The following is a 20,154-nucleotide window of genomic DNA, read 5'->3' as shown; positions in this document are numbered from 1 at the left end:
AGCGGCGCCGAACGGCGTGACGTCACATCGGCCGCCGCCTTCCGCACGCTCACGTCGGGACTACGTTTCCCGGCGCGCCCCGGGGCGCAGTCACGTGCCGGCGGCGGGCGATGGAGGGGCCGCTCGGCAGACACCGGGCGCTCTACAAGGGCCCGGCCGCGCCGCCATGGAAGGAGACGTACCGGCGGGTGAGCGGGGCGAGGCCCCAAGACCCTCCCCGTCCCCCTTCGCCGAGCTCTCTCCGCGCTCCTTCGCCCCGAGTGCGCGGGATGAGAGCTCCCGGCCCTGACGCGGCGCCGCTCCCCGCAGCGCTGCCTGGAGCGCCTGAAGAGCAGCCGGGAGCGGCTGCTGCACCGCTACCGCCAGGCCGGGCCGGGTCCGGGCGCGCTGCTGGTGCCGGAGGTGATGGAGCGCGAGTGGCGGTGCCTGCAGGCCGAGCGCGGCGCGCCGGGGGAGCGCGGGCAGCGCGAGCTGCAGCAGGTCGGTGCGGGGCGGGGCGGCTCGAGGGAAGCGGCGGGGCGGCGGAGCCCGGCGTGGGGATCGGCTCCGCTCCATCGCACGGGGCGCCCGACGGGACGTCCTTCGGCCGTGGCTTTGGAGCGGCGCCGTCCCCGAAGCGGGCGGACCTCTATGAATTAAAGGCCGCCCCTCGGCCGGGCCGGGAGCCGCGCCGCTGCGGGTTGCGCGGCTTTCGCGGTGCGGCTCCGCGTTACCGAGCAGAAGGACGAGCTTTGGGACCTCCCCTCCCAGCGGCAGCTCGGCCGGGTGAGCACGCGGCCCCAACCGCAGCGCTGTGCCTTTCAGATGCCGCAGGACCCGGACGAGCTGGCGGTGCTGGACGAAATCCAGCAGGAGCTGATCCTGCAAGGTAACTTCTCAGCACGTTTCCTGACTCTTCTCGGAGCTGTGCCGTTACTGACCTCGTCCTGCTCAGGCTGTGCTTCTGGTCCTATAAACCACGCGATGGAGGGGAAAGCACCTTTGTCTCTGCAGCCTCTCTGATGCACTGAGAGCAATCTGAGAGCTCCAGGAGTTTAAGCGGCATCTTAAGCTCAATGCAGGGCTACACAGCACTGCTTGGGAGCTGTAGGAGCCCACAGAAATAAACTCAGAACGCTTCTGAATTGTTGGCTGGAAAGTGTTACAGTCACCCCCTGAGACTGCATGAAGGCTGTGGGGAAAAGGTGGATTAATAGCACTGACTTTCTTAAGCACGGAAACCTGATTCAAAGTAAAAAGCTCAGCAATAAGGGACTGCCCCAGCCTGCGTCCCCACAGCAGCTCCACGTGTGCTTTAGCACTGTCTGAAACCAATAACGGATGTCTGAGGTGTTTTGTTGCTGTTCTGTTTCTTTTCTGTTGTCTTTTTTCCCCCCAGAACAATTGGTTATAGAAGAGTACGAGCGAAGTCTGCAGTTTGATGAAGAATGCCTCAATGCTATCCTCGATGGCTTGGATGCCAGCAACAGAATCATCTGCCCGGTGTGCAGAAAGTAAGAAAGCCCTCAGCACTGCAATGAAATCCTCCACACTGCAGCAGTTTGGGTTTGGAAACAGTGGGTTTCAACAAGATAGGAAAACAGTGCTGCTCTTGTGAGGACGCTCACCGTGTGTCTTTCCTAGGAACCATCTGACTGTGAGGAGCCACTCAGTTGTTTGCCAGTGTGGGTTGGATGTCCCTGCCCAGGTGAGCTGTGCTGTGAGCGACGCACGGTGAGGTCTGTGGCTGAAAGCTGCCTCTTCACAGAAGACGTGACAACACCTTATGAGTCAGATTTCTTCTGAACCCCTTCTTTTTCCCCCAGGATATGACAGAAGAGAAGCTTCGGTCACTTCTAGAAAACACTATAACAGAGCACAGTCACAGGTGCCTTCACAACCCGGAGTTCACAGTTACCAGTGGAATGGAGGAGGAAGCCAGTCTTCTCATGACCTGTCTGGTGAGTCAGATGTCAGATTCCTGCTTGGATCCACCTCTCAGTTACATGGACAGAAGCCACAAGTCCACTGATCCCAGGGGTTTGTATTACTGCCTCTCCACACACCTTTTTGGAAGTGGTTTTAGTTTTGACCACCAGTAACGAAACAGCTGAATTACAGTTTGAAAGATCCCATAGCCCAGCAGGGACAGCAAAGTTCTTCCTGGCTCAAGCTAGTAAAACATGTGAACTTACTTGTGTGCACACAGTGTTCGAGTACCTGCATGGTGGGAAGAGGCAGGAGCAGAGCGTTTCAGTCTGAAACATGAACATTCATCATTTAAGTGTTACTACAGCTTGTCAGTTCAACTTAACCTTACCTTTTTAAGGTCTGTGACTTCTGGATGATTCTCCTGTAAGTTGCTTCAGCTGCTGCTTTTTCGGCGACTTCGAGACTAGATCTCAACCTAGAGCTGCTACTGTCTTCTAATGTATATATACTTGTGTCTGCTGTGTCAGAAATACTTCAAGGCAGTGCTCCTGCCTTAACCTGCACTTTTGATGGCACAGTCCATGTTTTTATAATAAATATTTCATCCTTCATGTCATCTTCAACAACGTATCGGTGATTTCACAGCTTGCATTGGACTCTGTATTTAGCTTCTGGTCCATGAGTGTTTTTAATCTATCTTTCTGTTCTAAAAACAGGTGCCTCCTTACAGTCTTAGCCACTACACTCAGGACTATTAAGTAGCATTGCTCTGGAGTCGATAGAGAGATACTTACACAAGTAGTTGTGAAGTATTCTGCCTCTTCTCATTCTTCTGTCCTTGGGTGCCTTCAAGCTGAAGTAAGAAGCAGCTCTTTAATGCATGGCCATGTGGTGTGCAGTTCCCAAACACAGCAGGGACTTACTCAGACCCTGAGGCAGCAGTTGGAGGGGAAGCCCACAGCAATGCTTCTGCCATTCAGCATCCACAGAGCTTGAATCATTCTGCAAGGAAAGTGCTCCAACTTCTCTGCAGTATTGTTCTAAAGCAGATGCGTTAATACTAATAGGTATGGAAGCACCTTCCTATTGAAAACAACTCCACGTCAGGCACCCATGACTTCAGTCACACCCCCGGTGCCACTTACACCCTGCCACAGAAATGCAATCACATAAATCAGCATGACTGAGCTAGCAAAATTCCTCCTACAGCCACAGCGATGCTGACAGGAAGGCAGTGTAGGAGCTACAGTAGCCCTGGAGAAAACTGGGTTAACACAGACCAGCTCTGCAGCCAGATGCATTAACTTCTTATGGCAACTGATCAGCATGAAGAAAAACAACTATTTTTCAGGGAGTCGTTGAACAGATTTTATTTTCCACATTTATTCTTAACAGTACAAAACCCAGCAGGGAGGGTGAGGCAGATTCAGACAGTAATGTTTGTTGAGAACTCAATCTGGGCTGCAACGTAATGTAAATACAAATCCCACCATACAAGTGAGGCTCCTCACTTTCCTCACACATGATGCTCGCTTCCAAAATCAGTTACTTACTCTCTGTCTCTGTTGTGAAGATACACTGTGGTACTGCTGGCTGGAGCACTGCTGTGTAATGCCCACACTGAGCACTGCTTTCCTAACCTACTGACATTTGACAAAGCTTTTAAGGTCTTCGAGGAATTTAATGTACTCCTGGTGCTCCAGTGCAGTGCTGAGCTCAATTAACTCATCGGCAAATGTGTTATCCACTCCTCGGTCAGCCAGGAAATCCATTAAGTGGTCATACAGAGCCTGCAAGCAAGGAACAGAAAGCAGCCTTAGCAGAGCACAGCTGGGGATGTTTTGCTTCTGAAATGTCAGACTCTAACTGGCATCACTGTTTCCCATACAATCAGGCCGAGCTGTGTGCTGGAGCTGATAGAAGGGAACAATAGGAGCCCACACACACTGAGCTCTGCCTCTCCCCTCAATGTAGTGCCATGGGGGTATCTGTGCTGGCAGTATCTGGTGTCAGTCTGTTTGAGAGGCTCAATCTTTCACTACCTGCACACCATTTTTTCTTGCTTCAAATCCTACTCAACTACTGCAATGCCTTTCTACTTGTGGGCTCCCCCCTTTGCTCCTTACAGGAATAGATGTGGTACTCCTGCTTAGTGCAGCATGCCAATACCTGCCACATTGCCTCCAATGAGTAACAGGAAGCAAATGCTTCATTTTGGACTTCTGCAATAGGAGTAAAGCATAAATCTTACAAATCTGAATGAGAAGCAGCAGCGTGGGATATTCTAAAGCACATTGAACAGTCCAATATCAATGCTTTCCAAAGAGAGAGACCCCCCCGGAGCAAAGCTTTAATCACACAACGCGTGGGCTCCATCTAAGAATGAACCTTCGCACAACCGATGTGAATGAAGCCTATGGAGAATGAACCTAAGTGAGGAGTGAGTGGGGAGCCAGGCAGGAGGAGCTGAAGAGCCCTGTGCAGCCCACAGCCGTGGCAGCAGCACTCACCCAGTCGAGGGAGTCTGTATTGAGGGTGTAGTTGGTGTCCTTCCAATCTGATTCTCCGGTGGGCTGAAAGCTGACCTCCCTAATGGTGAAAATGTCACTTTCCTCCTCTCCCTCGTGGCCAACCTGAAATAGGAAACGAGACACAAGACACGTCAGCTGTAATTACAGGGCGCCATAGGCTGTTTCATCCTGAAGCTGGGAATGCAATGCTGCAGGCAAAACCTCAGCACTGCTACTAAAGCTGCTCTTCTCCCCTCCCAGCACGCGCCTGCAGGCAGCTGCTATGGTTTGCAAAAGAAACCACACAGATCAGCCCGAAGCTCTCAATTCTATTCTCTCCTTCCTCCGTTTGTTTAGTTTTTAAATAAAAATAAACAGATCTCTGCTTCTCTTTGCAACGCCTCACGGCAGTGAGATGTGCACTGCATTGACTCTGTTATGTCTGGGCCATCGTGTTTGCCCCATCTCAGTTTGCTGTGCTGATCGCACTGCAGTGCCTCTCTCCCTCCCCTGACAGCAGTCAATGAGCTGATCGGAAAGCCAGGTCAGGACATGAGCAGAAAGGAACGTCCCATCCGCTTCCTTAGAAACATAAAGCCTCTGTGTTAGGAGAAAAGAAGAAGGAGGCTGCGAACAGCAGCGGCACAGCTCCACTGCAGCACAAAGCGGGGAACGCCCGCAGCGCACCGCTCACCTCATCCTCGGGGTAATGGCAGTCCAGCACCAGGGTCTGCTTCGTATCGTCCTTAATGACCTCCACAACGAAGTTCGGAGTCGATGTGATGTCGGGCTGAAGAAGAGGAGCCCCCATCAGTGCTGAGGGCTGAGCAGGAGCCAACACAGCCACGGGGTGCCTACGCTGCCCAGCTGGGGGGCTGCGGAAGGGTACGTGGGGGGTCTCCCACGGCCGCCCCCCCCCCCCGGGCTGAGCTGCTCCGCTGCCCCCCACGCGTTCCCACTCCCCAAAACCGATCGAGAGAGAAACACAAAGCGGCCCTCCGGGGTTCCCCTCGCGCTGCTCTGCGCCGCGCCCACCTCTTCCTGCTCGTCGGGCTTCTGCTCCTCCGGCGCTTCGTCATCCACCGCGGGCGGGATGCTGTTGTTGATGTTGAACGTAACCGTTATCCTACGAAGGAGACGGGAGAGTTAACGCCGTCACAGCTCGGAAAGCACCGCCCGCATTGCTCACGTTTGGAACTCCGGCGCTCACTTCTCCCCGGCGACTTTGCGCACCAGCCGGGCCTCGGTGCCGTGCACCTCCAGCTCCCACCCGCCGGACACTTTGGGCAGCGCTTTGTGCTTCTGGATCTTCCGCTCCTCCTTGATCTCATCCGTCAGGAACTGCGCGAACGCTTTGTCCCCTGCGGCGGGACAGAACCGAACCGCTGAGCACGGTGCCCGCCCCCTCCCACCCCCCCCCACGTGCCGTGCGGGTCCGCCGCTCCCCTCCCAGCGCACGGAGCCGCCCCCCGCTCCCCCCCGCGCTCACCCTCTGTGTGCAGCCCGCCGCAGCCGCAGGACACGCCGCCCGCCGAGCCCCGCCGCGGGCGGAGCAGCGCCCCCCGCCACCCGCCGCCATCGCTCCGCTGCCAGAGGGAGCGCGCCAGGGGCGGCGGCGGCAGGAGGGCGCGGGGAGGGAGGGACGAGAGCGGGCGGCGCGGGGGCAGTGCGGGGCGCAGCGCGGCGGCGGCGCGTAGGGCTCGTGCGAGCAGCATGGCGAGACGGGGACAGGCGGCTGACCCGGAAGTGCTCGGGCCGCTTCCGGCGCTCCGCCCGCCGCGCTGCGGCGCGGGTTCGAGACCCACCCCCAGAGTGACCTTGGGGGGGGGGGGGGCGCCCAGAAGCTTCGAAAGGCGAAGGCGGGGGAGGGGGAAGCGGCGCTGCTCTGCCCCGGGAGCGGCCATTGCGTGACCCCGGGTAAGGTGGTGAACGTGATGTGTGAGTTAAAGGATAGCTGAGGAGGTAATGGGCCGTGGCATCATCCCCTTCCTACAAACAGCAAAAGAAAAACAGTACTTTTTTTTTTTCTCTTTGTATGTAGAAATTTAATTTTTTTTTTTCCAACAATAAAACCTGCCCAGAGTACAAACAGTATCATCAAAAAATATCAAGTCTGCTGCAAGAGCTCCTGGGCTCCCATTTCCCCATAGACAAGCCTGTTACATCTCAGCCGGTGTTAAAGACCAGCATGTGACACACGGCTCCCCTGTCTGCCACCCCCTTCTCACACCCCCAGCACACACTGTGGTCCCCTTTTACACAGAAACTGTTAAAAGGACGATAGTTCAAAGCCACGGACACGTGGGAGGCCCAGCTCTCACACAGGAGCCATTTTGCTCCACGGTTTGCACCTGATCGGCACGACAAAACCCTGCTGTTCCTCTACACCCATGGCAAAACAGAAAGCAGTCCTACAGAGTGAGCCTTAAAGCCCTGCAGTGCTCCCGCAGCCCGGCTCAGTTCTTGGCTGCTCTGAGTTTCCTGCGGAAATAGTCCGGCGCTGCGTCGTACAGCCACTCTGCATCCACCACGCACAGGTCCCGCATGTAGCACTTGTTGGTGTGCAGCAGCCCGTTGTAAACCACGCAGGAGGGTTTGCAGTGGAAGAGCACAGAAGAGGGGTGGATGGCCACCAACTGGTGAGAGTTCACAGTGCTGTAGGTGCCGTCCGGCTGCAGCTCGGCGGCGTTCATGAAGAGGCTGTGAGCCAGGCAGCGGCGGATGTTCGCCGTGTCGGAGCGGGAGGACTCCATGGGCATGGATAACTGTTTGGCGGTGGGACAGAGAGACAAGGCGGCTGGTCATTGCTTACAGCACGGGCACAGACATCCCCAACAACACATCTAACCAGGCCAGGCAGCACGCTGCGACCCCAGCTGAGCCAGGAAGCACACATCACTTCCCAATATTCCCTCCGATGGCTTCAAGCCAAAAGGCAGGGGAGGTGGGTCCTACAGAGCCAGCTGAAGCTCTACCCTAGCTTCACTCGCAGGCTTTGAGAATCCCTTCTGCTTGTGTGAAGGCAGAGGCAGGCTGTGCCTGCTGCTTCATCTGGGCCGGCATCCACGCTTTGCAGGGAAACAGCAGCCCTGGCAAGGTCTGCAACACTCCTAAACCTCCAATGCCACTGAGCCCATCCCATCCACCCCAAAAGCCCACCCTCCTCCTCAGCAGCCTGGATGAGAGCTGGAGGCCACAGCAGAAGGTGTGCTGCAGTGCAGGGAGCTCTGCCATCTGCATCACTGTAGTGCAAGAAAATGCTATTTGTTCTCATCGCATAAGCCTGCACTTGTCTGAAAGGAACACAGTGGGGAGTTATTCTCACAGTGTTCTCACACTGAAGGACAAGTGTGAACGTGCACACGAGTGGGGAAACTGCCCCCTTGTAATGGGCTTCTGAGAGCAGGCGAGATTATGTCATAAATGCAGCTGGCCTGGACACACATTTTCTTGCTCCTACGACACTGTACAGAAGAAATCAGTTTGGGGACAAACAGAAGGAATAGAGAAATGCAGTATAACAAGTTACCTTTACACAAATGTCCCTGAGCTGAGCTCTCACGTCTGACACAAGCATCATGTTCCTGCCATTGACAAAGTTCTCCTTGCACCATTCCTGCAGCAGAGGCATCACGAGTTAGAAGGGACTGCTCCTTCACCCAGGAAGCACAACTGCCTTCGGATGCCATGCAAAGAAGCATCCTCCAAAGACCCAGTCTCTCTCAGAGAAAACTGCTAACTCATTTCCTTGTCAGACTGCTACCCCTGATTACTGCCCCTTCCCACAGTGCCAAGAATCTTCCTGTTGTTCTCCTCCCACTCAGAGCTGCTCTGCAAGGTCGCTGCCAGCTGCAGAACAGTATGTGATATCCCACAGGTGGCAAAAACAAATTACATGAGAGTAACAGATGTTGCAAAGAATGGGATACGCTCATCTACAAATCAACTGAAGGAATTTATAGAGTAGCATAAGTTAAAAAATCTGTTTTTAAATACGCTCAGTGTTTCTGCAGTGAATGGGACACGTCCAGGTATTTAGCAGCAAGTCCCAGCACCCTTTCACTCCCTCATTCCCAGCTGTAAGCAGGCAAGGAAGAGATGTAGCTCTGATTACAGAGCTGGTCTCACACAACTTTAGTAACCAGTGCCTTCTGGGGAAACCTCTGGCACTGGAACAACCTTCTCTGTTACCCATCTGTAAAGCACAAGTAAGATCTCCATTCCCACAGGTGCTTCAGAAGGATGCAGACTGCATCAACTGCAAAGGATGCAGACGTCACTGCTGTAAGCCAGAACTCCTCACCACCACAAACCCTGGAATCCTGAGAGCATCCCACCTTGTTGCCACTGACGTTTTTGAAGGCTCTGTACACATTGAGCAGGGTGAGGTGATCCCCCTCACTGGAGATAAATTTCTTCCTGACAGACTGCACTTCGTCCCGCCGGGCTGGGGGGTTGTAAAGGACACTGTCCACTGATAACAGCGATACGATGGTCAGAATCTCTTCTGTGCAATGGAACTTTGGGGACAGGAGGATGGTCTGTAAAGAAGAAAATTGATTTTTGGTTGACCAAATACACTCCAGGTGGGAAGGCCTCTCTGCTCACTGACAGCCCAGGAACTTTGCCAGGCATTGCTTAGGGCAATTTCATACACGTTTGGGCTTAGGGACAACTGTAAGTCCTCCTACAGAACCGCTGAGCACCTTGAAGAGGAATTGCCATGCTTTCATGAGACCATTCACTTCAGACACAACACAAACAGGGTGCCCAAAATCCACTACTGTATCAAACACATCCCAAAACTGTCAAACCGTGCTACAGACGATCCCAGAAATGGCAAGGGAATCAACCTTGTTCCAGCTTCAGATGTGCCAGAGGAAATAAAGCAGCTTTTAAATATCTCCTTTAAATGAACAAAGGATAGACAAATCAGCACAGCTGCTGTAAAGAAAGCTGTGCTTCATTAATGTACTGCAAGTATAGCGGTACAGCTGCAGTCACCCCAAATTCTAGACCTTGATTTAGGAGTTTGAAAGAGAAATGCTAATGGTGCTGGGAAAAGTAGGTGAAGTAAAAGCTAATTGTTCTGCAGTTTTTACTTTAGAGAACTTTGGTTCCAGCGGGAAGGCTGCCATCTTCCTTCCCAGGGGAGTTAGGACAAGCTGGTCTTCCTTTTGCTCCACAGCCCCCAGCAGGTCCAGCTGCTCAATGGCTGCTTGAATAGCATCTGTCAAAACAAGAAGGTTCAGGCTGTGACATAAACACCCCTGCCAGCACCAACCGAAAGGACCAGCAGCAAACATCACTACTCTTTTCCTCGGCCAGAAGGACAATACTTTCAGTTTATCAATTTAGAGAAATGAATGCCCCAAGCAATGATGTATCCCCCTTTGTCCAGTAGAACAAACATCTTTTCCAATTTACATAGCAAGAAAACAAGCAAAACTAATGCCACCATCTCTAGCTATGAGCACAAGTCATGTGAGATTCTCTATGGCTTTCCTTGGCATAGTTCTTTATGATGAAAAAGTGCTCACTGCTCTGTTTGGAAGCTGGGCTCTCCAGCTTTCTGCTGTAACCACGACTGCTCTGATGAGCATGAGCAATGAATGAACCTGAGACTTTGGGACCACCAGCAGATGCAGCAGAGAGAGATGGCTCCCTTTTCACAGCCCTCACTTTCCATCTTCTCAGGCTGCCCTGAGGACATTATGTTTAAGCAATTCCATAGGGACTCATTTTTCCATTTTTTCTCCCCCCAGACTGCTTATGTAAGCACTTACCAGGAGATGGTTTGGACATGAAGTCAAAGGTGAGTATGTTGGGAATTCTCAGGGCCAAGAGCTGAAGCAGCACACTGGCCAAGTTGCACCTGCATAGGCAGTAAAAAACAACTGAGATTACCTCATCTTATAGGCAGATAACAGCATCCCAAAAAAAAAAAACCCAAAACTGTGAAGAAAGTGAACAGAGTCCTCAGATCTGTGCTCTAACTTGAAAGAGACTATTCCAGTGCTGCAGACTAGTCCAATGACAGCTGGTGAAGCCTGACTTCCTGAACAGTCAGACCCTGCATCCATTTTTGCTGGATCCTGGAGCCTCACTTAAGGCCAAGTACCCACCCTAGAGATGGACTCTCAAGTATTTTGCCAACTGCCCCAGTGGACAACGTGGAGATGACTCCTGGTGGAGCCTGTAGGAGTGGCACACCCTGCATTATCTTAGCTCAAAAGTGGGGGAAGGTAATAATAGACTGGTAGTTCTGACTGAAAGGAAAAACTGTCTGGCCAGACCTCGCAATTCTTTGATATCAATAATTTCACCACCACACGTTCTCACCTCTGTATCTCAGGTACTGTCATTTTGTCAAACTTCTCAAACTCATCCTCAGTGTAGAGGCGGTAGCAGATCCCACTGTCCTCTCGCCCTGCTCTCCCTGTTCGTTGCCAAGCCTGGGCCTTTGACACTCGCTGGACTGCCAACACTTCCAGACCAATTTCTAAGTATGGAAAAGCATCATTTCTGTCAATGATTGCATAACACAGGACCTTGAAAATCATAAACTTGTTAACAAAAAATCCCAGGAGTTTCCTGTCCAACTACTGTACATATCTGAAACCTGGGATGTTCATTTAGTGCAGAGGGCGTTTTAAATCAGCTGCCAATGGGACACAGCGCTTCAAAAAACCCAAACTTTTACAACAGCATTTCTATTGTTCCTCAGAGTTCCTCACCAGGGTTGTACTTCTTTGCTTTGACCATGCCTGTGTCCACAACATACTTTATACCCGAAATGGTGATGGAGGTTTCTGCGATGTTGGTGGAGAGGATCACTTTGCGGCAGCCCTAAGAGGAAGAGCAAACTGAAGCAGTCAGAAGCCATCTCAGATTAGCTGCAGTAGAGAAATGCCCCTCATTTCAGCTAGCATGGGTCAAACCTTCATACTACTGTAGTGTGCTACAGTCACGTACTGTGTTTGCCATACCAGATCTGGTAAATTAAGATCATCTCCAGCTCCTAATCAGATCCTGAAACATGCACCTATGCTTGTTGTAATACACCACCCAGGAGAACAGTTATCAGTACATCTTTAAACCACTTTGGTTCCATTTGTATCACAAGCACAAGATCCAAATTCCTGTTTATCCACTGATAAAGGGGGCCCAGGGCTGCAGAATTTCCTTTACTTACGGCCCTGCCAAACATGTCCAGGTGTTTGGCTTCCTTAGCATTCCTTAGCCTTAGCAGGCAGGCCTGCTAACTGCCATCTTCTTTTCTGTGATACTGACATACAGCCATACAAAATAAGGCAAATTTCAATCCCTCCGCCCTTTTTCCCTCTCTCTAATCTGCCCTTCTTTTAAAGATCCCAGATAATTTATCCTACGTCCCTTAAATTCATCAAAGCTACACCATCTTATATCACCCTGGAATCATTCAGCCTGAAGTCAGTGGAGACAATTCAGACCATCAGTACAGACTGTTTTAAGTCCCGAAATTCTATGTTTTTTTTTCCAAACACTCACACAAGCAAACAGACAAACTTAGTTTTGATTGTCTATCACATTCTCTCACCTTGGGGGCAGCCTGAAAGACTCGGAGTTGTTGAGAGTAGGGCAGAGAAGCATAAAGAGGCATCACTGTCATCTGCGGGCAGCCATCAGGGAGATGCTTGGCAATGTCTCGACAGGTTTTGGTCATTGCTTCAATCTCTTCCTGACCAGTTAGAAACACGAGGATGTCCTGAGAAGAGGGTGCTTCCTGGAGCCAGAGGAAAAAGCACGTGAGAAGTTATGATAGATTGGACGGGGAGCGAGAGCTGAGCTTGTGACATCAGCAAGTCTTCCAATGTGTTGTCCTGTTAGCAAGTCAGCAAAGCACGTAGAACAGAAAAGATACATTCTGTGCAAGGTGTGGGACAGTCTCAAGATTCCAATGGATTCACCAATGGTGAAGGGTAAACAGCATTTTAGTGTTGGGTCGTAACAAGGATGGAGAAATCACTCAAATTCACAGATCTGTCCAAAAGATGCAAGGGAGAGGGCCAGCAAGCACCCAGATACGAGTCAGTAAACACAGAAAACTCAGGTGAGAGAAACATCTTAGTATGAATTAACACCAGAGAGCTTTCCATAGCAGTCTTTTTTCAACTCCAGCCTTGACACAGAAGCCTTGTAATTCTACCAACAAGAGCATCTTCAAAGCATTAGATGTAGAATAATGAGCAGCTTAATTAAAACAATTTAACTGTCCTTCAGTTTTGCATTCAAACATCTAATCCCATCTCACTGTTATTTTAACAGATTCCTACTCACAAACCTGGTATACTCTGCAGTAACCCACTTTTCCCAGAGGAAGCAGTGAGCACTTCAGGGACACCTGTGATTCAGTGGCAGTAAGCTCAAGCCACCTCCAGGCCAGACGGGCTCAGAGCCTTTGCCACAGCAACCTGAGTTCCCCCAGCTGACAATGTGTGGCACCAGGGAGGTACAGACTTGTGGAGATAACCATACCTGGTGGATCTGGAAGACTGACACCAGTGCTGCTTGGAGGTAATCGCTCTGAGGCTGTTTGGTGTAGAAGACCTGAATAGGATGTTGCCTGCCTTCTAAATAGAGAACAGGAGCTCCATTGAAGTACTGGGAGAACTGATCGACGTCCATCGTAGCTGACATGACGATCACCTACAACGTGAGCATAAAATGGGTTAGCACAGCAGTTCAGACCCAGAGGAGACTTATGGCCAGGACTAACCAATAGCCAGCTTCATAAGGCTGCAATATAGACTAAGAACAGCAAAAAGCACACAGAGGACACAATGATCTTTGCTTCTGTAATACCAAAGCCGATAGCTTTAACAAGTGTGATATGCTGGTATGAGAAAATGAGTGAGAAGGCACGGTAAAACTCTCTTTTGACATTTAACAGAGCTGAGCAGCCACAAAGCGAGGCTGCACAACAGCCTGTTGAACAGACTGCACTAGGATCATACCAGTCCTCCTACAAGCCTTTTCCATCAAAACCAAGGTGCATTCATGCAGTTCATCGTATGCCTGCACTCTCCAAATCACGACCTGACACATACATGCAATGTCTTCTCCCAGTACAAGCATATCATACAGCTGCAATAACTGAGAGAAAGCTCCCATCTCCAAGGCACTCTCAGCAACACACTGTACTTTGGCCACCTTGAACTAATCAGATTTAAAGAGATTTTTCAGGAAAGGAAAATATGCAAGGCTACCATTTGAAACACTGTGAACTCCAGGTGTTGCTCATAAGGCACAGAGTCCAAGCCCCATCCCTGCCATCCCAGCTGAACATACCTTTAGGGGCAGTTTGCCCAATTCCTTTCGTTTCTTTTGTGCAGCTTTCACCACTCCAAAGAGCACATCAGTATGGATTGTCCTCTCGTGGGCTTCATCCAGGATGACAACGCTGTACTTCCGCAATATAGGATCCCCAATGGCTTCACGAAGCAGCATGCCATCCGTCAAGAACTTTATTCTAGTTTCATCAGACGTAAGGTCATCGAAGCGCACAGTGTAGCCAACCTAAGGAAGTGATCATTACAGAAAATTTACATTTCTCACTGCTGTTGTGCCACAAAGGAGAACTACACAGTGCCACATATCAGCCAGACCAATGTGACACCCAAAGGAAGCTCCCAGCACTGCAGCCCATTAGATTTTTCCCAGCTGGAAGCTCTCAGAAATACTACAGGTCTCCTCTCCTTTAGCTGGTACTAGAAATTACTGCGGGCTCTCTGAACAGTTTTATTTATGCAAAGCCCTTTTCCTCCACTTTTCTCCCACAGGCTCAAAGATTCAGCACTCAGCTCTCTTTGACTTCTGATACAGGGAAGAAAAGAAGTGAGGGCTTAAGAAGAGAGTGCTTTTTTTTGTTTGTTCGTTTTATTCATTAACCAGTATTTTCCCAAATAACGGATAAATAATGACCAAGTAAAGAACTACAGTCAAACATGGGTTCCCCTGAGCCACAAAAAAAGCAAAAAGGCATTTTTCCCATTCAAGCATATTACGGAGGACTACCTACCACCCTCACAGCTCTTAACATTTTTACCTTATCCATTCAATTAATGACACCACAGTACTAAAACAGCTCCCTAAAGACCACAGGAAGGCACCTACCAGTTTTCCCAGCTCCGTCCTCTTCTCATCTGAGACTCTGGTGGCTAAGGATATAGCTGCTACTCTGCGAGGCTGTGTCACAGCAATGATGCCCTGGCGGCCAATTCCTGCTTCGTAGAGATACTGAGGGATCTGAGTGGTCTTTCCTGAGCCCGTTTCTCCTGAAGAACATCAAGGGAACAGAATCAGAACTGCAGGGCTTGGAAGGGACCTCTGGGGATCATGAAGCCCAACCCCCTGCTGCAGCCAGGTCCCTCAGTCGTTCCTGGTATGGGAGATGCTCCAGGCCCGGACCATCTTTGTAGCCCTGTGCTGGACCCTCTCTAGGAAACCCCTGTCTTTTTTCAACTGAGGAGCTCAGAACTGGACAGAGAACAGAGTTTTCCCATCCAGAGCACCTTCAAACAAAAGGTCCAAACTCATTTCTTACGGCAGTTCCCTTCAGGGCCGGCACCTCACCTCACGCAGCGGTACCTCACGGCAGTCACCTCACCGCCGCCCCCCTCCCGCCCCGGCCGCTCACCGATGAGCACGGCGCACTCCAGGCCCCGCAGCTGGCTGAGCAGCGGCCCCCGCGCCTGGAAGATGGGCAGCTCGCGGCGCTGCGAGGCGGCGGGCGGCGGCGGGGGCCGGCGCGGAGCGGCGGGCGAGCCGGGCAGCATGGCGGGACCGCACCGTCAGCCGCTCCACACGGGTCGCCCCGCCGCCATCTTGCGGTGCCCGCCCTCGTGCGGCGCTCTGGGAGGGACGGGTCGGAGGCGGAGCGGCCCTTCACTCCCCGCCCTCACAGCCCTCCTGAGCACCGCCGCGGTTCTTAAACACGGAACGGAACGATCGTTTTTATCCATCCCCCTCCCCAGGACAGATGAAGCCTGAGTGTGGCTGAACCAGATGAGCCGAGCTCTCTGACTTCCTTGTGTTTATAAATGAACAGAGCTCCAACCAAACCCGCGGTGGTTCCCCACCCAAGGGGCACCAACTGGAACACAGCAGTCCCACAGTAACACGAGTTTTGCTGTGGAGTGAGGCAGCGCTGCAGCAGGCTGCCCAGGGATGCTCAGGACGTGGCCGGACACCCAGCTGTCACCTGCTGCAGGGAACTGTACCACAGACCTCTAAGAGAGGTCCCTTCCAACCCCTACAACTCTGTGACCCTGCCTAACAGCTCCTACAACACTCAGCCATCCCCCAGCGAGCTTCCCACACAGACTGCACACCTACCATGCTCCCTGAACCACCCTTTTTCTTCACAGCTCTGAGAGACAGCTGCAGGAGAAGCCTGCTTACTCTTAGGGCCTGCTTTCCCCATCCCTGCCTCCAGCCCATAGTGTTATCATACAAAAGATTAATCAAAAATAAAAAAAAAAATCCAGAAAACATTTTATTCAACTCATTATCTGAGATATTTGAGCAGTTCCAACTCCAGACAGACTCTCTTTCCTAGTGCTCCAAGGAACGTAACGACTGCTGGATGTGTGCCCACGTGGGGGGCAGACGGTGTGGACCCATTTAACCAACCAGTCACACCTGGTTATCACAACACACAGTCTCTGGGGGAAAAGCCATCAAAGTGTAGTCACAGCCCGCGAGTGTATTCAAACAGAGGCACGTTCCAAAAATACTATGTTATGTTCAATGATGCATTTCTTACACTTCAAACAAGACTGGAGACACTATCATCTCGGACTAAAAAACATTTACCACTGAAATAGGGACTTGCACTCTCACCCATCTTGAAGCTGTTTTATCCAAGAATAAAAAAAGGAGTTAAAAAAAGGCTTTTTCGTCCCCTGTAAAGTTCCCCATATAGTTTCCTGTATCAAATAACTTGAAAAAAATGCTTTAGAAATCACTTCAAACAAGTACTCATGATCTTGTTAACTGAAGTTGACAGGAAATGGTTTCCAGTTTTAGGTTTTTTGGCTCCACTGGATTAACATTTGCATTACCAGCACGATAAAATCCCTGGCTAAGGAAGACACTGGTAGCCTGGAAGTGTCTTGGATTAGACTGCCATTTCATAAAGTGCTTGTATTCAAAACCATAGAGCTGATGAAGAGTGTTCTTTCTGTGATGGAGAATGAGGGATTCCCCAGGACAGAACTCCAGGTTCATCTCTCCCAGTCGTTGCTGGGTTTTGGCACAGCCATCTGATTAGCCTCCAAGACGTTGACCTTCTCCCCATGCAAATCCTCCTGGCCGTTCTTCTGGCAAGGGATTGTAATTAGGGTCATCTTCCGGTGTATCAAATATTGCTTTCCTGGAAAGCAGAAAGCAGTTTGTTTTCTTTTCATTAGAATACATGTTTAATAATAAAATCTAAACCACTCCAATTCCATGCACATACATAAACTGAGAACTCAATAATATAAACAATGACATCTCCTGCCAAAGTTGTGAAATGAGGGTGTTTTTCAGACAAAAAAAATTAATACCTGTATTTCATTTAATAATTTGTTCATACACAGCTAGATTCTTATTCCTCACACACACTTTTGGTGCCACCAACAGGCAGAAATTGGTAAAGACTACTAAGCATTAACAAATCAAGGACTGCACAATCCCCTCAGCCCTTCCCCTCAATAAGAAAGCTCCCACTTACATGCTTGACACGATCCCCTCCTTTGTTTGGCAACACACAAGCTAGATAGAGAAGTACAGACATACTGCAGCTCTGACTCGAATCCCCTTGCTTACTAGAAGTCACTTAGGTCGAGTATTACAGCATTTCCCACACAAGCACTGTTTCTTTATCTGTTCCAAACCAGAAAGCAATACTTACAGGACAGATGGTGTTCTCAGAAGCCTTCCACCACCAGGCTGATTGGGAAAGACGTCCTCTAAGAAAAAATATATATGCCCGACTGCAATGCCTAGTACATGAAGAAATACCAAATGGTTATTTTCCAATACGTCTGTACAACTCACAGATACTTAACAAGAATTTTCAGGGGGAAAAAAACCAAAACATACTTTCCTTCACAGAAAATATAATGAAGTATAGAAATACAAAACCCAACGAAACACTCTGACACCAGATGATGAGTTTACCTTACACTGTAAGATATTTACACAAGCAAAACAGGCTGTCATTATAAAATGATATTATGGCTTCACTAGAGTTAATAAGAACAGTACTGTGCTCCATATCAGTAGTCTCATACCAGTAATCAGACAGTGTATCTGGGCACATTTCAAGCAAGAAAGAGCCAAAGCCTCAGAAACTCTTTTAATCTTTGTTACAGCACAAAATATGCTACAGCATCTGGAAATCAGAAACGCCTGGTACAAATACACTATCATTGTATGAGACCAACTAACAGTGAGCCACAAGAGGCAATCAGCCTTTAGGGTTTGGATTTTTTTTCCCCACATGTCTTGTCTCATTAGCCTTGTGATTGTTACAGCTCCTTACCTAGGAGATCCACAATGATGGAGTTCCCCAAAAGCAGTGAAAAGCCCATCAGAACCCAAGGCAGAAACGGAGCTTGGAAGATGAGAAGACCAAAGAAGTTCATACGGACATAGGGATTCCTGCGGCTCCATACGTACACGAGCATTATTGTGAACGCCTGACCCAAGAAAACCAGGTTTACAAACAGGCCAAAGATCTCCAATGGGTAGTTAAAGAAATTCACCAAATAACAGCTGGAGGTCAAGCATGAGAAGAACTTGACAGCTCGATCTATAATCCCACGTTTTCCAAACAATTCTTCCTTCTTCTTTCCCAGGTTCAAGTAAACCACATCTATGGGCAATCAAATTCAACACCCGTGGCAGGATGCAGTGTGCCCAGAGTGTGAATCAACACTTAAAATATAGCGAGAAACCACTGAAGCAAAAGCATTTATCAGATAACCTAGGCATGATTATGCACCTGAGCAGTCCCCTCATCTACTTCCATAATTCTGTCAAGCAGCAAAGAGTGAAAGATCAGCCTAACATCTAACAGAAGCGACAGTCACAAAGCACTGAAAGCTACTTCAAATCACTACTGCTTCTCATGCTACAAGAAAAATGTTGTCATCTTATAATTAAGAGACACGAACAGCATAGTTTGAGTTCTCTTTCATTTATCATTAGCTTCCCTACGGTATTTTGGAATAACAGCAGAAAGGATACGGTCATTAAGAATCCTCCAAAAAGGAACATAAATACAAAATCTGCCGTCCGACCTCGAAAAGAGCCTTCTTCAAGCATCCGGCAGTAACGATATCTGAAGTCACAGGTCAGGGAAATTTGACAACAAATGAGTTTAAAGAAAGATCCAATGGGAAAAGATGGCATTTATGTGAACTGTGCATCTAAGCCTCTGTATCAGTTCAGTTCATTAACCGCCTCATCCTGTGTGCCTCAGCAGAGCGGCCAGCTCCAGGATAGAAATATTACCAGGAATTTTCTCCTGGATTCCAGAACCGATCAGCTGGACACCCCCTGGAGGACCAGACCTGTACAACAGATTCATGACAGCACAGAAATAAATGGTGGAGTGCTTGATGTGTTACAGAGACCCCGGTGATGCCCAGGCCATCAGCCAACTTAGCATTACTGAACTCTTAGTAATTTCGGCATGGAATAGAATTAAACCTTATCTGTTTGCATATGGAGCCATTATGGAGTTCTGCTTTCCAAGGAGGGTAAAAACAAAAGTCATGAAGGATACAAAAAGATCATGTTAAATAAAAAATTAAAGCCAACTGGTCCAAAGAATAAGTAGTTGGTGATTAACCGCCATACCTGGAAATGACACAAATGCAAGGCATTTAGATGTGACATTTTATTGCTATGTTCTAAATAGAAAATAACAATGTAACAGAAACCTCCTTCACAGTCAGTGAATTTAAGAGCAGGGGTCAGAGGCACTGATCTCTGCTTTTTTAACACACAGCCACGATGTGAAGAGTTCCGGTCACTTACAGCACTGCGCTTCAGGAAGACTCACACACTCAGCAGATTACTTTAAAACCTCTCACACGTCAGGAACCACTTACTTGAAAGTGTTTAAATATTAATTCGGGGTTGAAATACAGCTGGAAGGGTGTAATTAGTTCTAATTGCTGGAAAAGAACAGAACAACGAATCAGTGCACCAAGTAGGAGCTGCTCAAACACAAATAATCCATCAGCACCGCGCCGTAAAGAGCCGAACCACCGCAGTCAGCGCACGCAGCTTTAGGGCGAGGCCTCGGTAACGGCTCAGCCGCCCGCTCCCGTTCGCGGGGGTTTGGCTCCTTCCAGCCCCCCCGAGGCCTAGAGACTGCCCGCTCGGCGTCGCCCGTTCGGGACCCCCTCGCTGAGGGAAATTCTCCCTGAGGGAACCTCCCGCGGCCCCCAACTCCGGCCCCGCTGCCCATCTCACCACGGCGGCAGTGGTGAGCACGCAGGCCGTGGTGTAGGCCCGCGTCACCGGCGGCACCTGCAGGTACTCCTGCCGGAAGGTCTGGTACGCCATCTTAGCGCCCCGGCGCTGCTTCCGCTTCCGCCTCCGCTCCGCGCATGCGCGCACCTCCCCCGCCCCTCCGCCAATCGGCAGCCGAGCCACGCACCGCCCGCGCAGCCAAGCTGCATCCTCATTGGCT

General features: G+C 50.2%; 4 protein-coding genes across 10 annotated transcripts; 1 reads left to right on the top strand and 3 right to left on the bottom strand.

Moving 5' to 3' along the window:
* The first annotated feature begins 92 nt into the window (after nt 1–92).
* RPAIN (RPA interacting protein) lies at nt 93–2,712 on the top strand. 7 transcript variants are annotated; one of them, XM_046902566.1, is made up of 7 exons: nt 93–188; nt 310–480; nt 751–868; nt 1,379–1,493; nt 1,624–1,687; nt 1,806–1,940; nt 2,628–2,712. In XM_046902566.1, exons 1-7 carry the CDS (start codon nt 111–113, stop codon nt 2,667–2,669), a joined length of 723 nt encoding a protein of 240 aa, XP_046758522.1. In that variant the 5' UTR covers nt 93–110; the 3' UTR covers nt 2,670–2,712. The 7 variants fall into 7 exon arrangements, with proteins under 7 accessions (XP_046758522.1, XP_415749.3, XP_004946525.2 ...); XM_415749.8 differs by lacking the exon at nt 2,628–2,712 and adding an exon at nt 2,309–2,534 and having other exon boundaries at nt 805–868; XM_004946468.5 differs by lacking the exon at nt 2,628–2,712 and adding an exon at nt 2,189–2,534 and having other exon boundaries at nt 805–868.
* Nucleotides 2,713–3,265: 553 nt separating this feature from the next.
* C1QBP (complement C1q binding protein) lies at nt 3,266–6,340 on the bottom strand. The gene is made up of 6 exons (XM_025142057.2): nt 5,911–6,340; nt 5,632–5,782; nt 5,457–5,547; nt 5,116–5,211; nt 4,422–4,544; nt 3,266–3,701 (listed from the first exon to the last, which is right to left on the bottom strand). Exons 1-6 carry the CDS (start codon nt 6,323–6,325, stop codon nt 3,552–3,554), a joined length of 1,026 nt encoding a protein of 341 aa, XP_024997825.2. The 5' UTR covers nt 6,326–6,340; the 3' UTR covers nt 3,266–3,551.
* Nucleotides 6,341–6,437: 97 nt separating this feature from the next.
* DHX33 (DEAH (Asp-Glu-Ala-His) box polypeptide 33) lies at nt 6,438–15,308 on the bottom strand. Its single transcript, XM_001233395.6, has 12 exons — nt 15,100–15,308; nt 14,577–14,737; nt 13,752–13,979; nt 12,939–13,109; nt 12,001–12,186; nt 11,159–11,270; nt 10,764–10,923; nt 10,208–10,296; nt 9,524–9,651; nt 8,759–8,962; nt 7,951–8,037; nt 6,438–7,186 (listed from the first exon to the last, which is right to left on the bottom strand). Exons 1-12 carry the CDS (start codon nt 15,236–15,238, stop codon nt 6,878–6,880), a joined length of 1,974 nt encoding a protein of 657 aa, XP_001233396.3. The 5' UTR covers nt 15,239–15,308; the 3' UTR covers nt 6,438–6,877.
* A 636-nt stretch (nt 15,309–15,944) lies between these two features.
* Nucleotides 15,945–20,050, bottom strand: DERL2 (derlin 2). Its single transcript, XM_015295984.4, has 7 exons — nt 19,935–20,050; nt 19,568–19,633; nt 19,240–19,313; nt 18,699–18,792; nt 17,992–18,187; nt 17,359–17,449; nt 15,945–16,836 (listed from the first exon to the last, which is right to left on the bottom strand). The coding sequence occupies exons 1-7, from the start codon at nt 20,025–20,027 to the stop codon at nt 16,731–16,733; spliced, it is 720 nt and encodes a 239-aa protein (XP_015151470.1). The 5' UTR covers nt 20,028–20,050; the 3' UTR covers nt 15,945–16,730.
* Between the last annotated feature and the right edge of the window lie 104 nt (nt 20,051–20,154).

Source organism: Gallus gallus, chromosome 19 (assembly GCF_016699485.2).
Source record: "Gallus gallus isolate bGalGal1 chromosome 19, bGalGal1.mat.broiler.GRCg7b, whole genome shotgun sequence".
NCBI classification, from domain to species: domain Eukaryota; kingdom Metazoa; phylum Chordata; class Aves; order Galliformes; family Phasianidae; genus Gallus; species Gallus gallus.
This window is presented reverse-complemented; position numbering and strand designations above follow the sequence as displayed.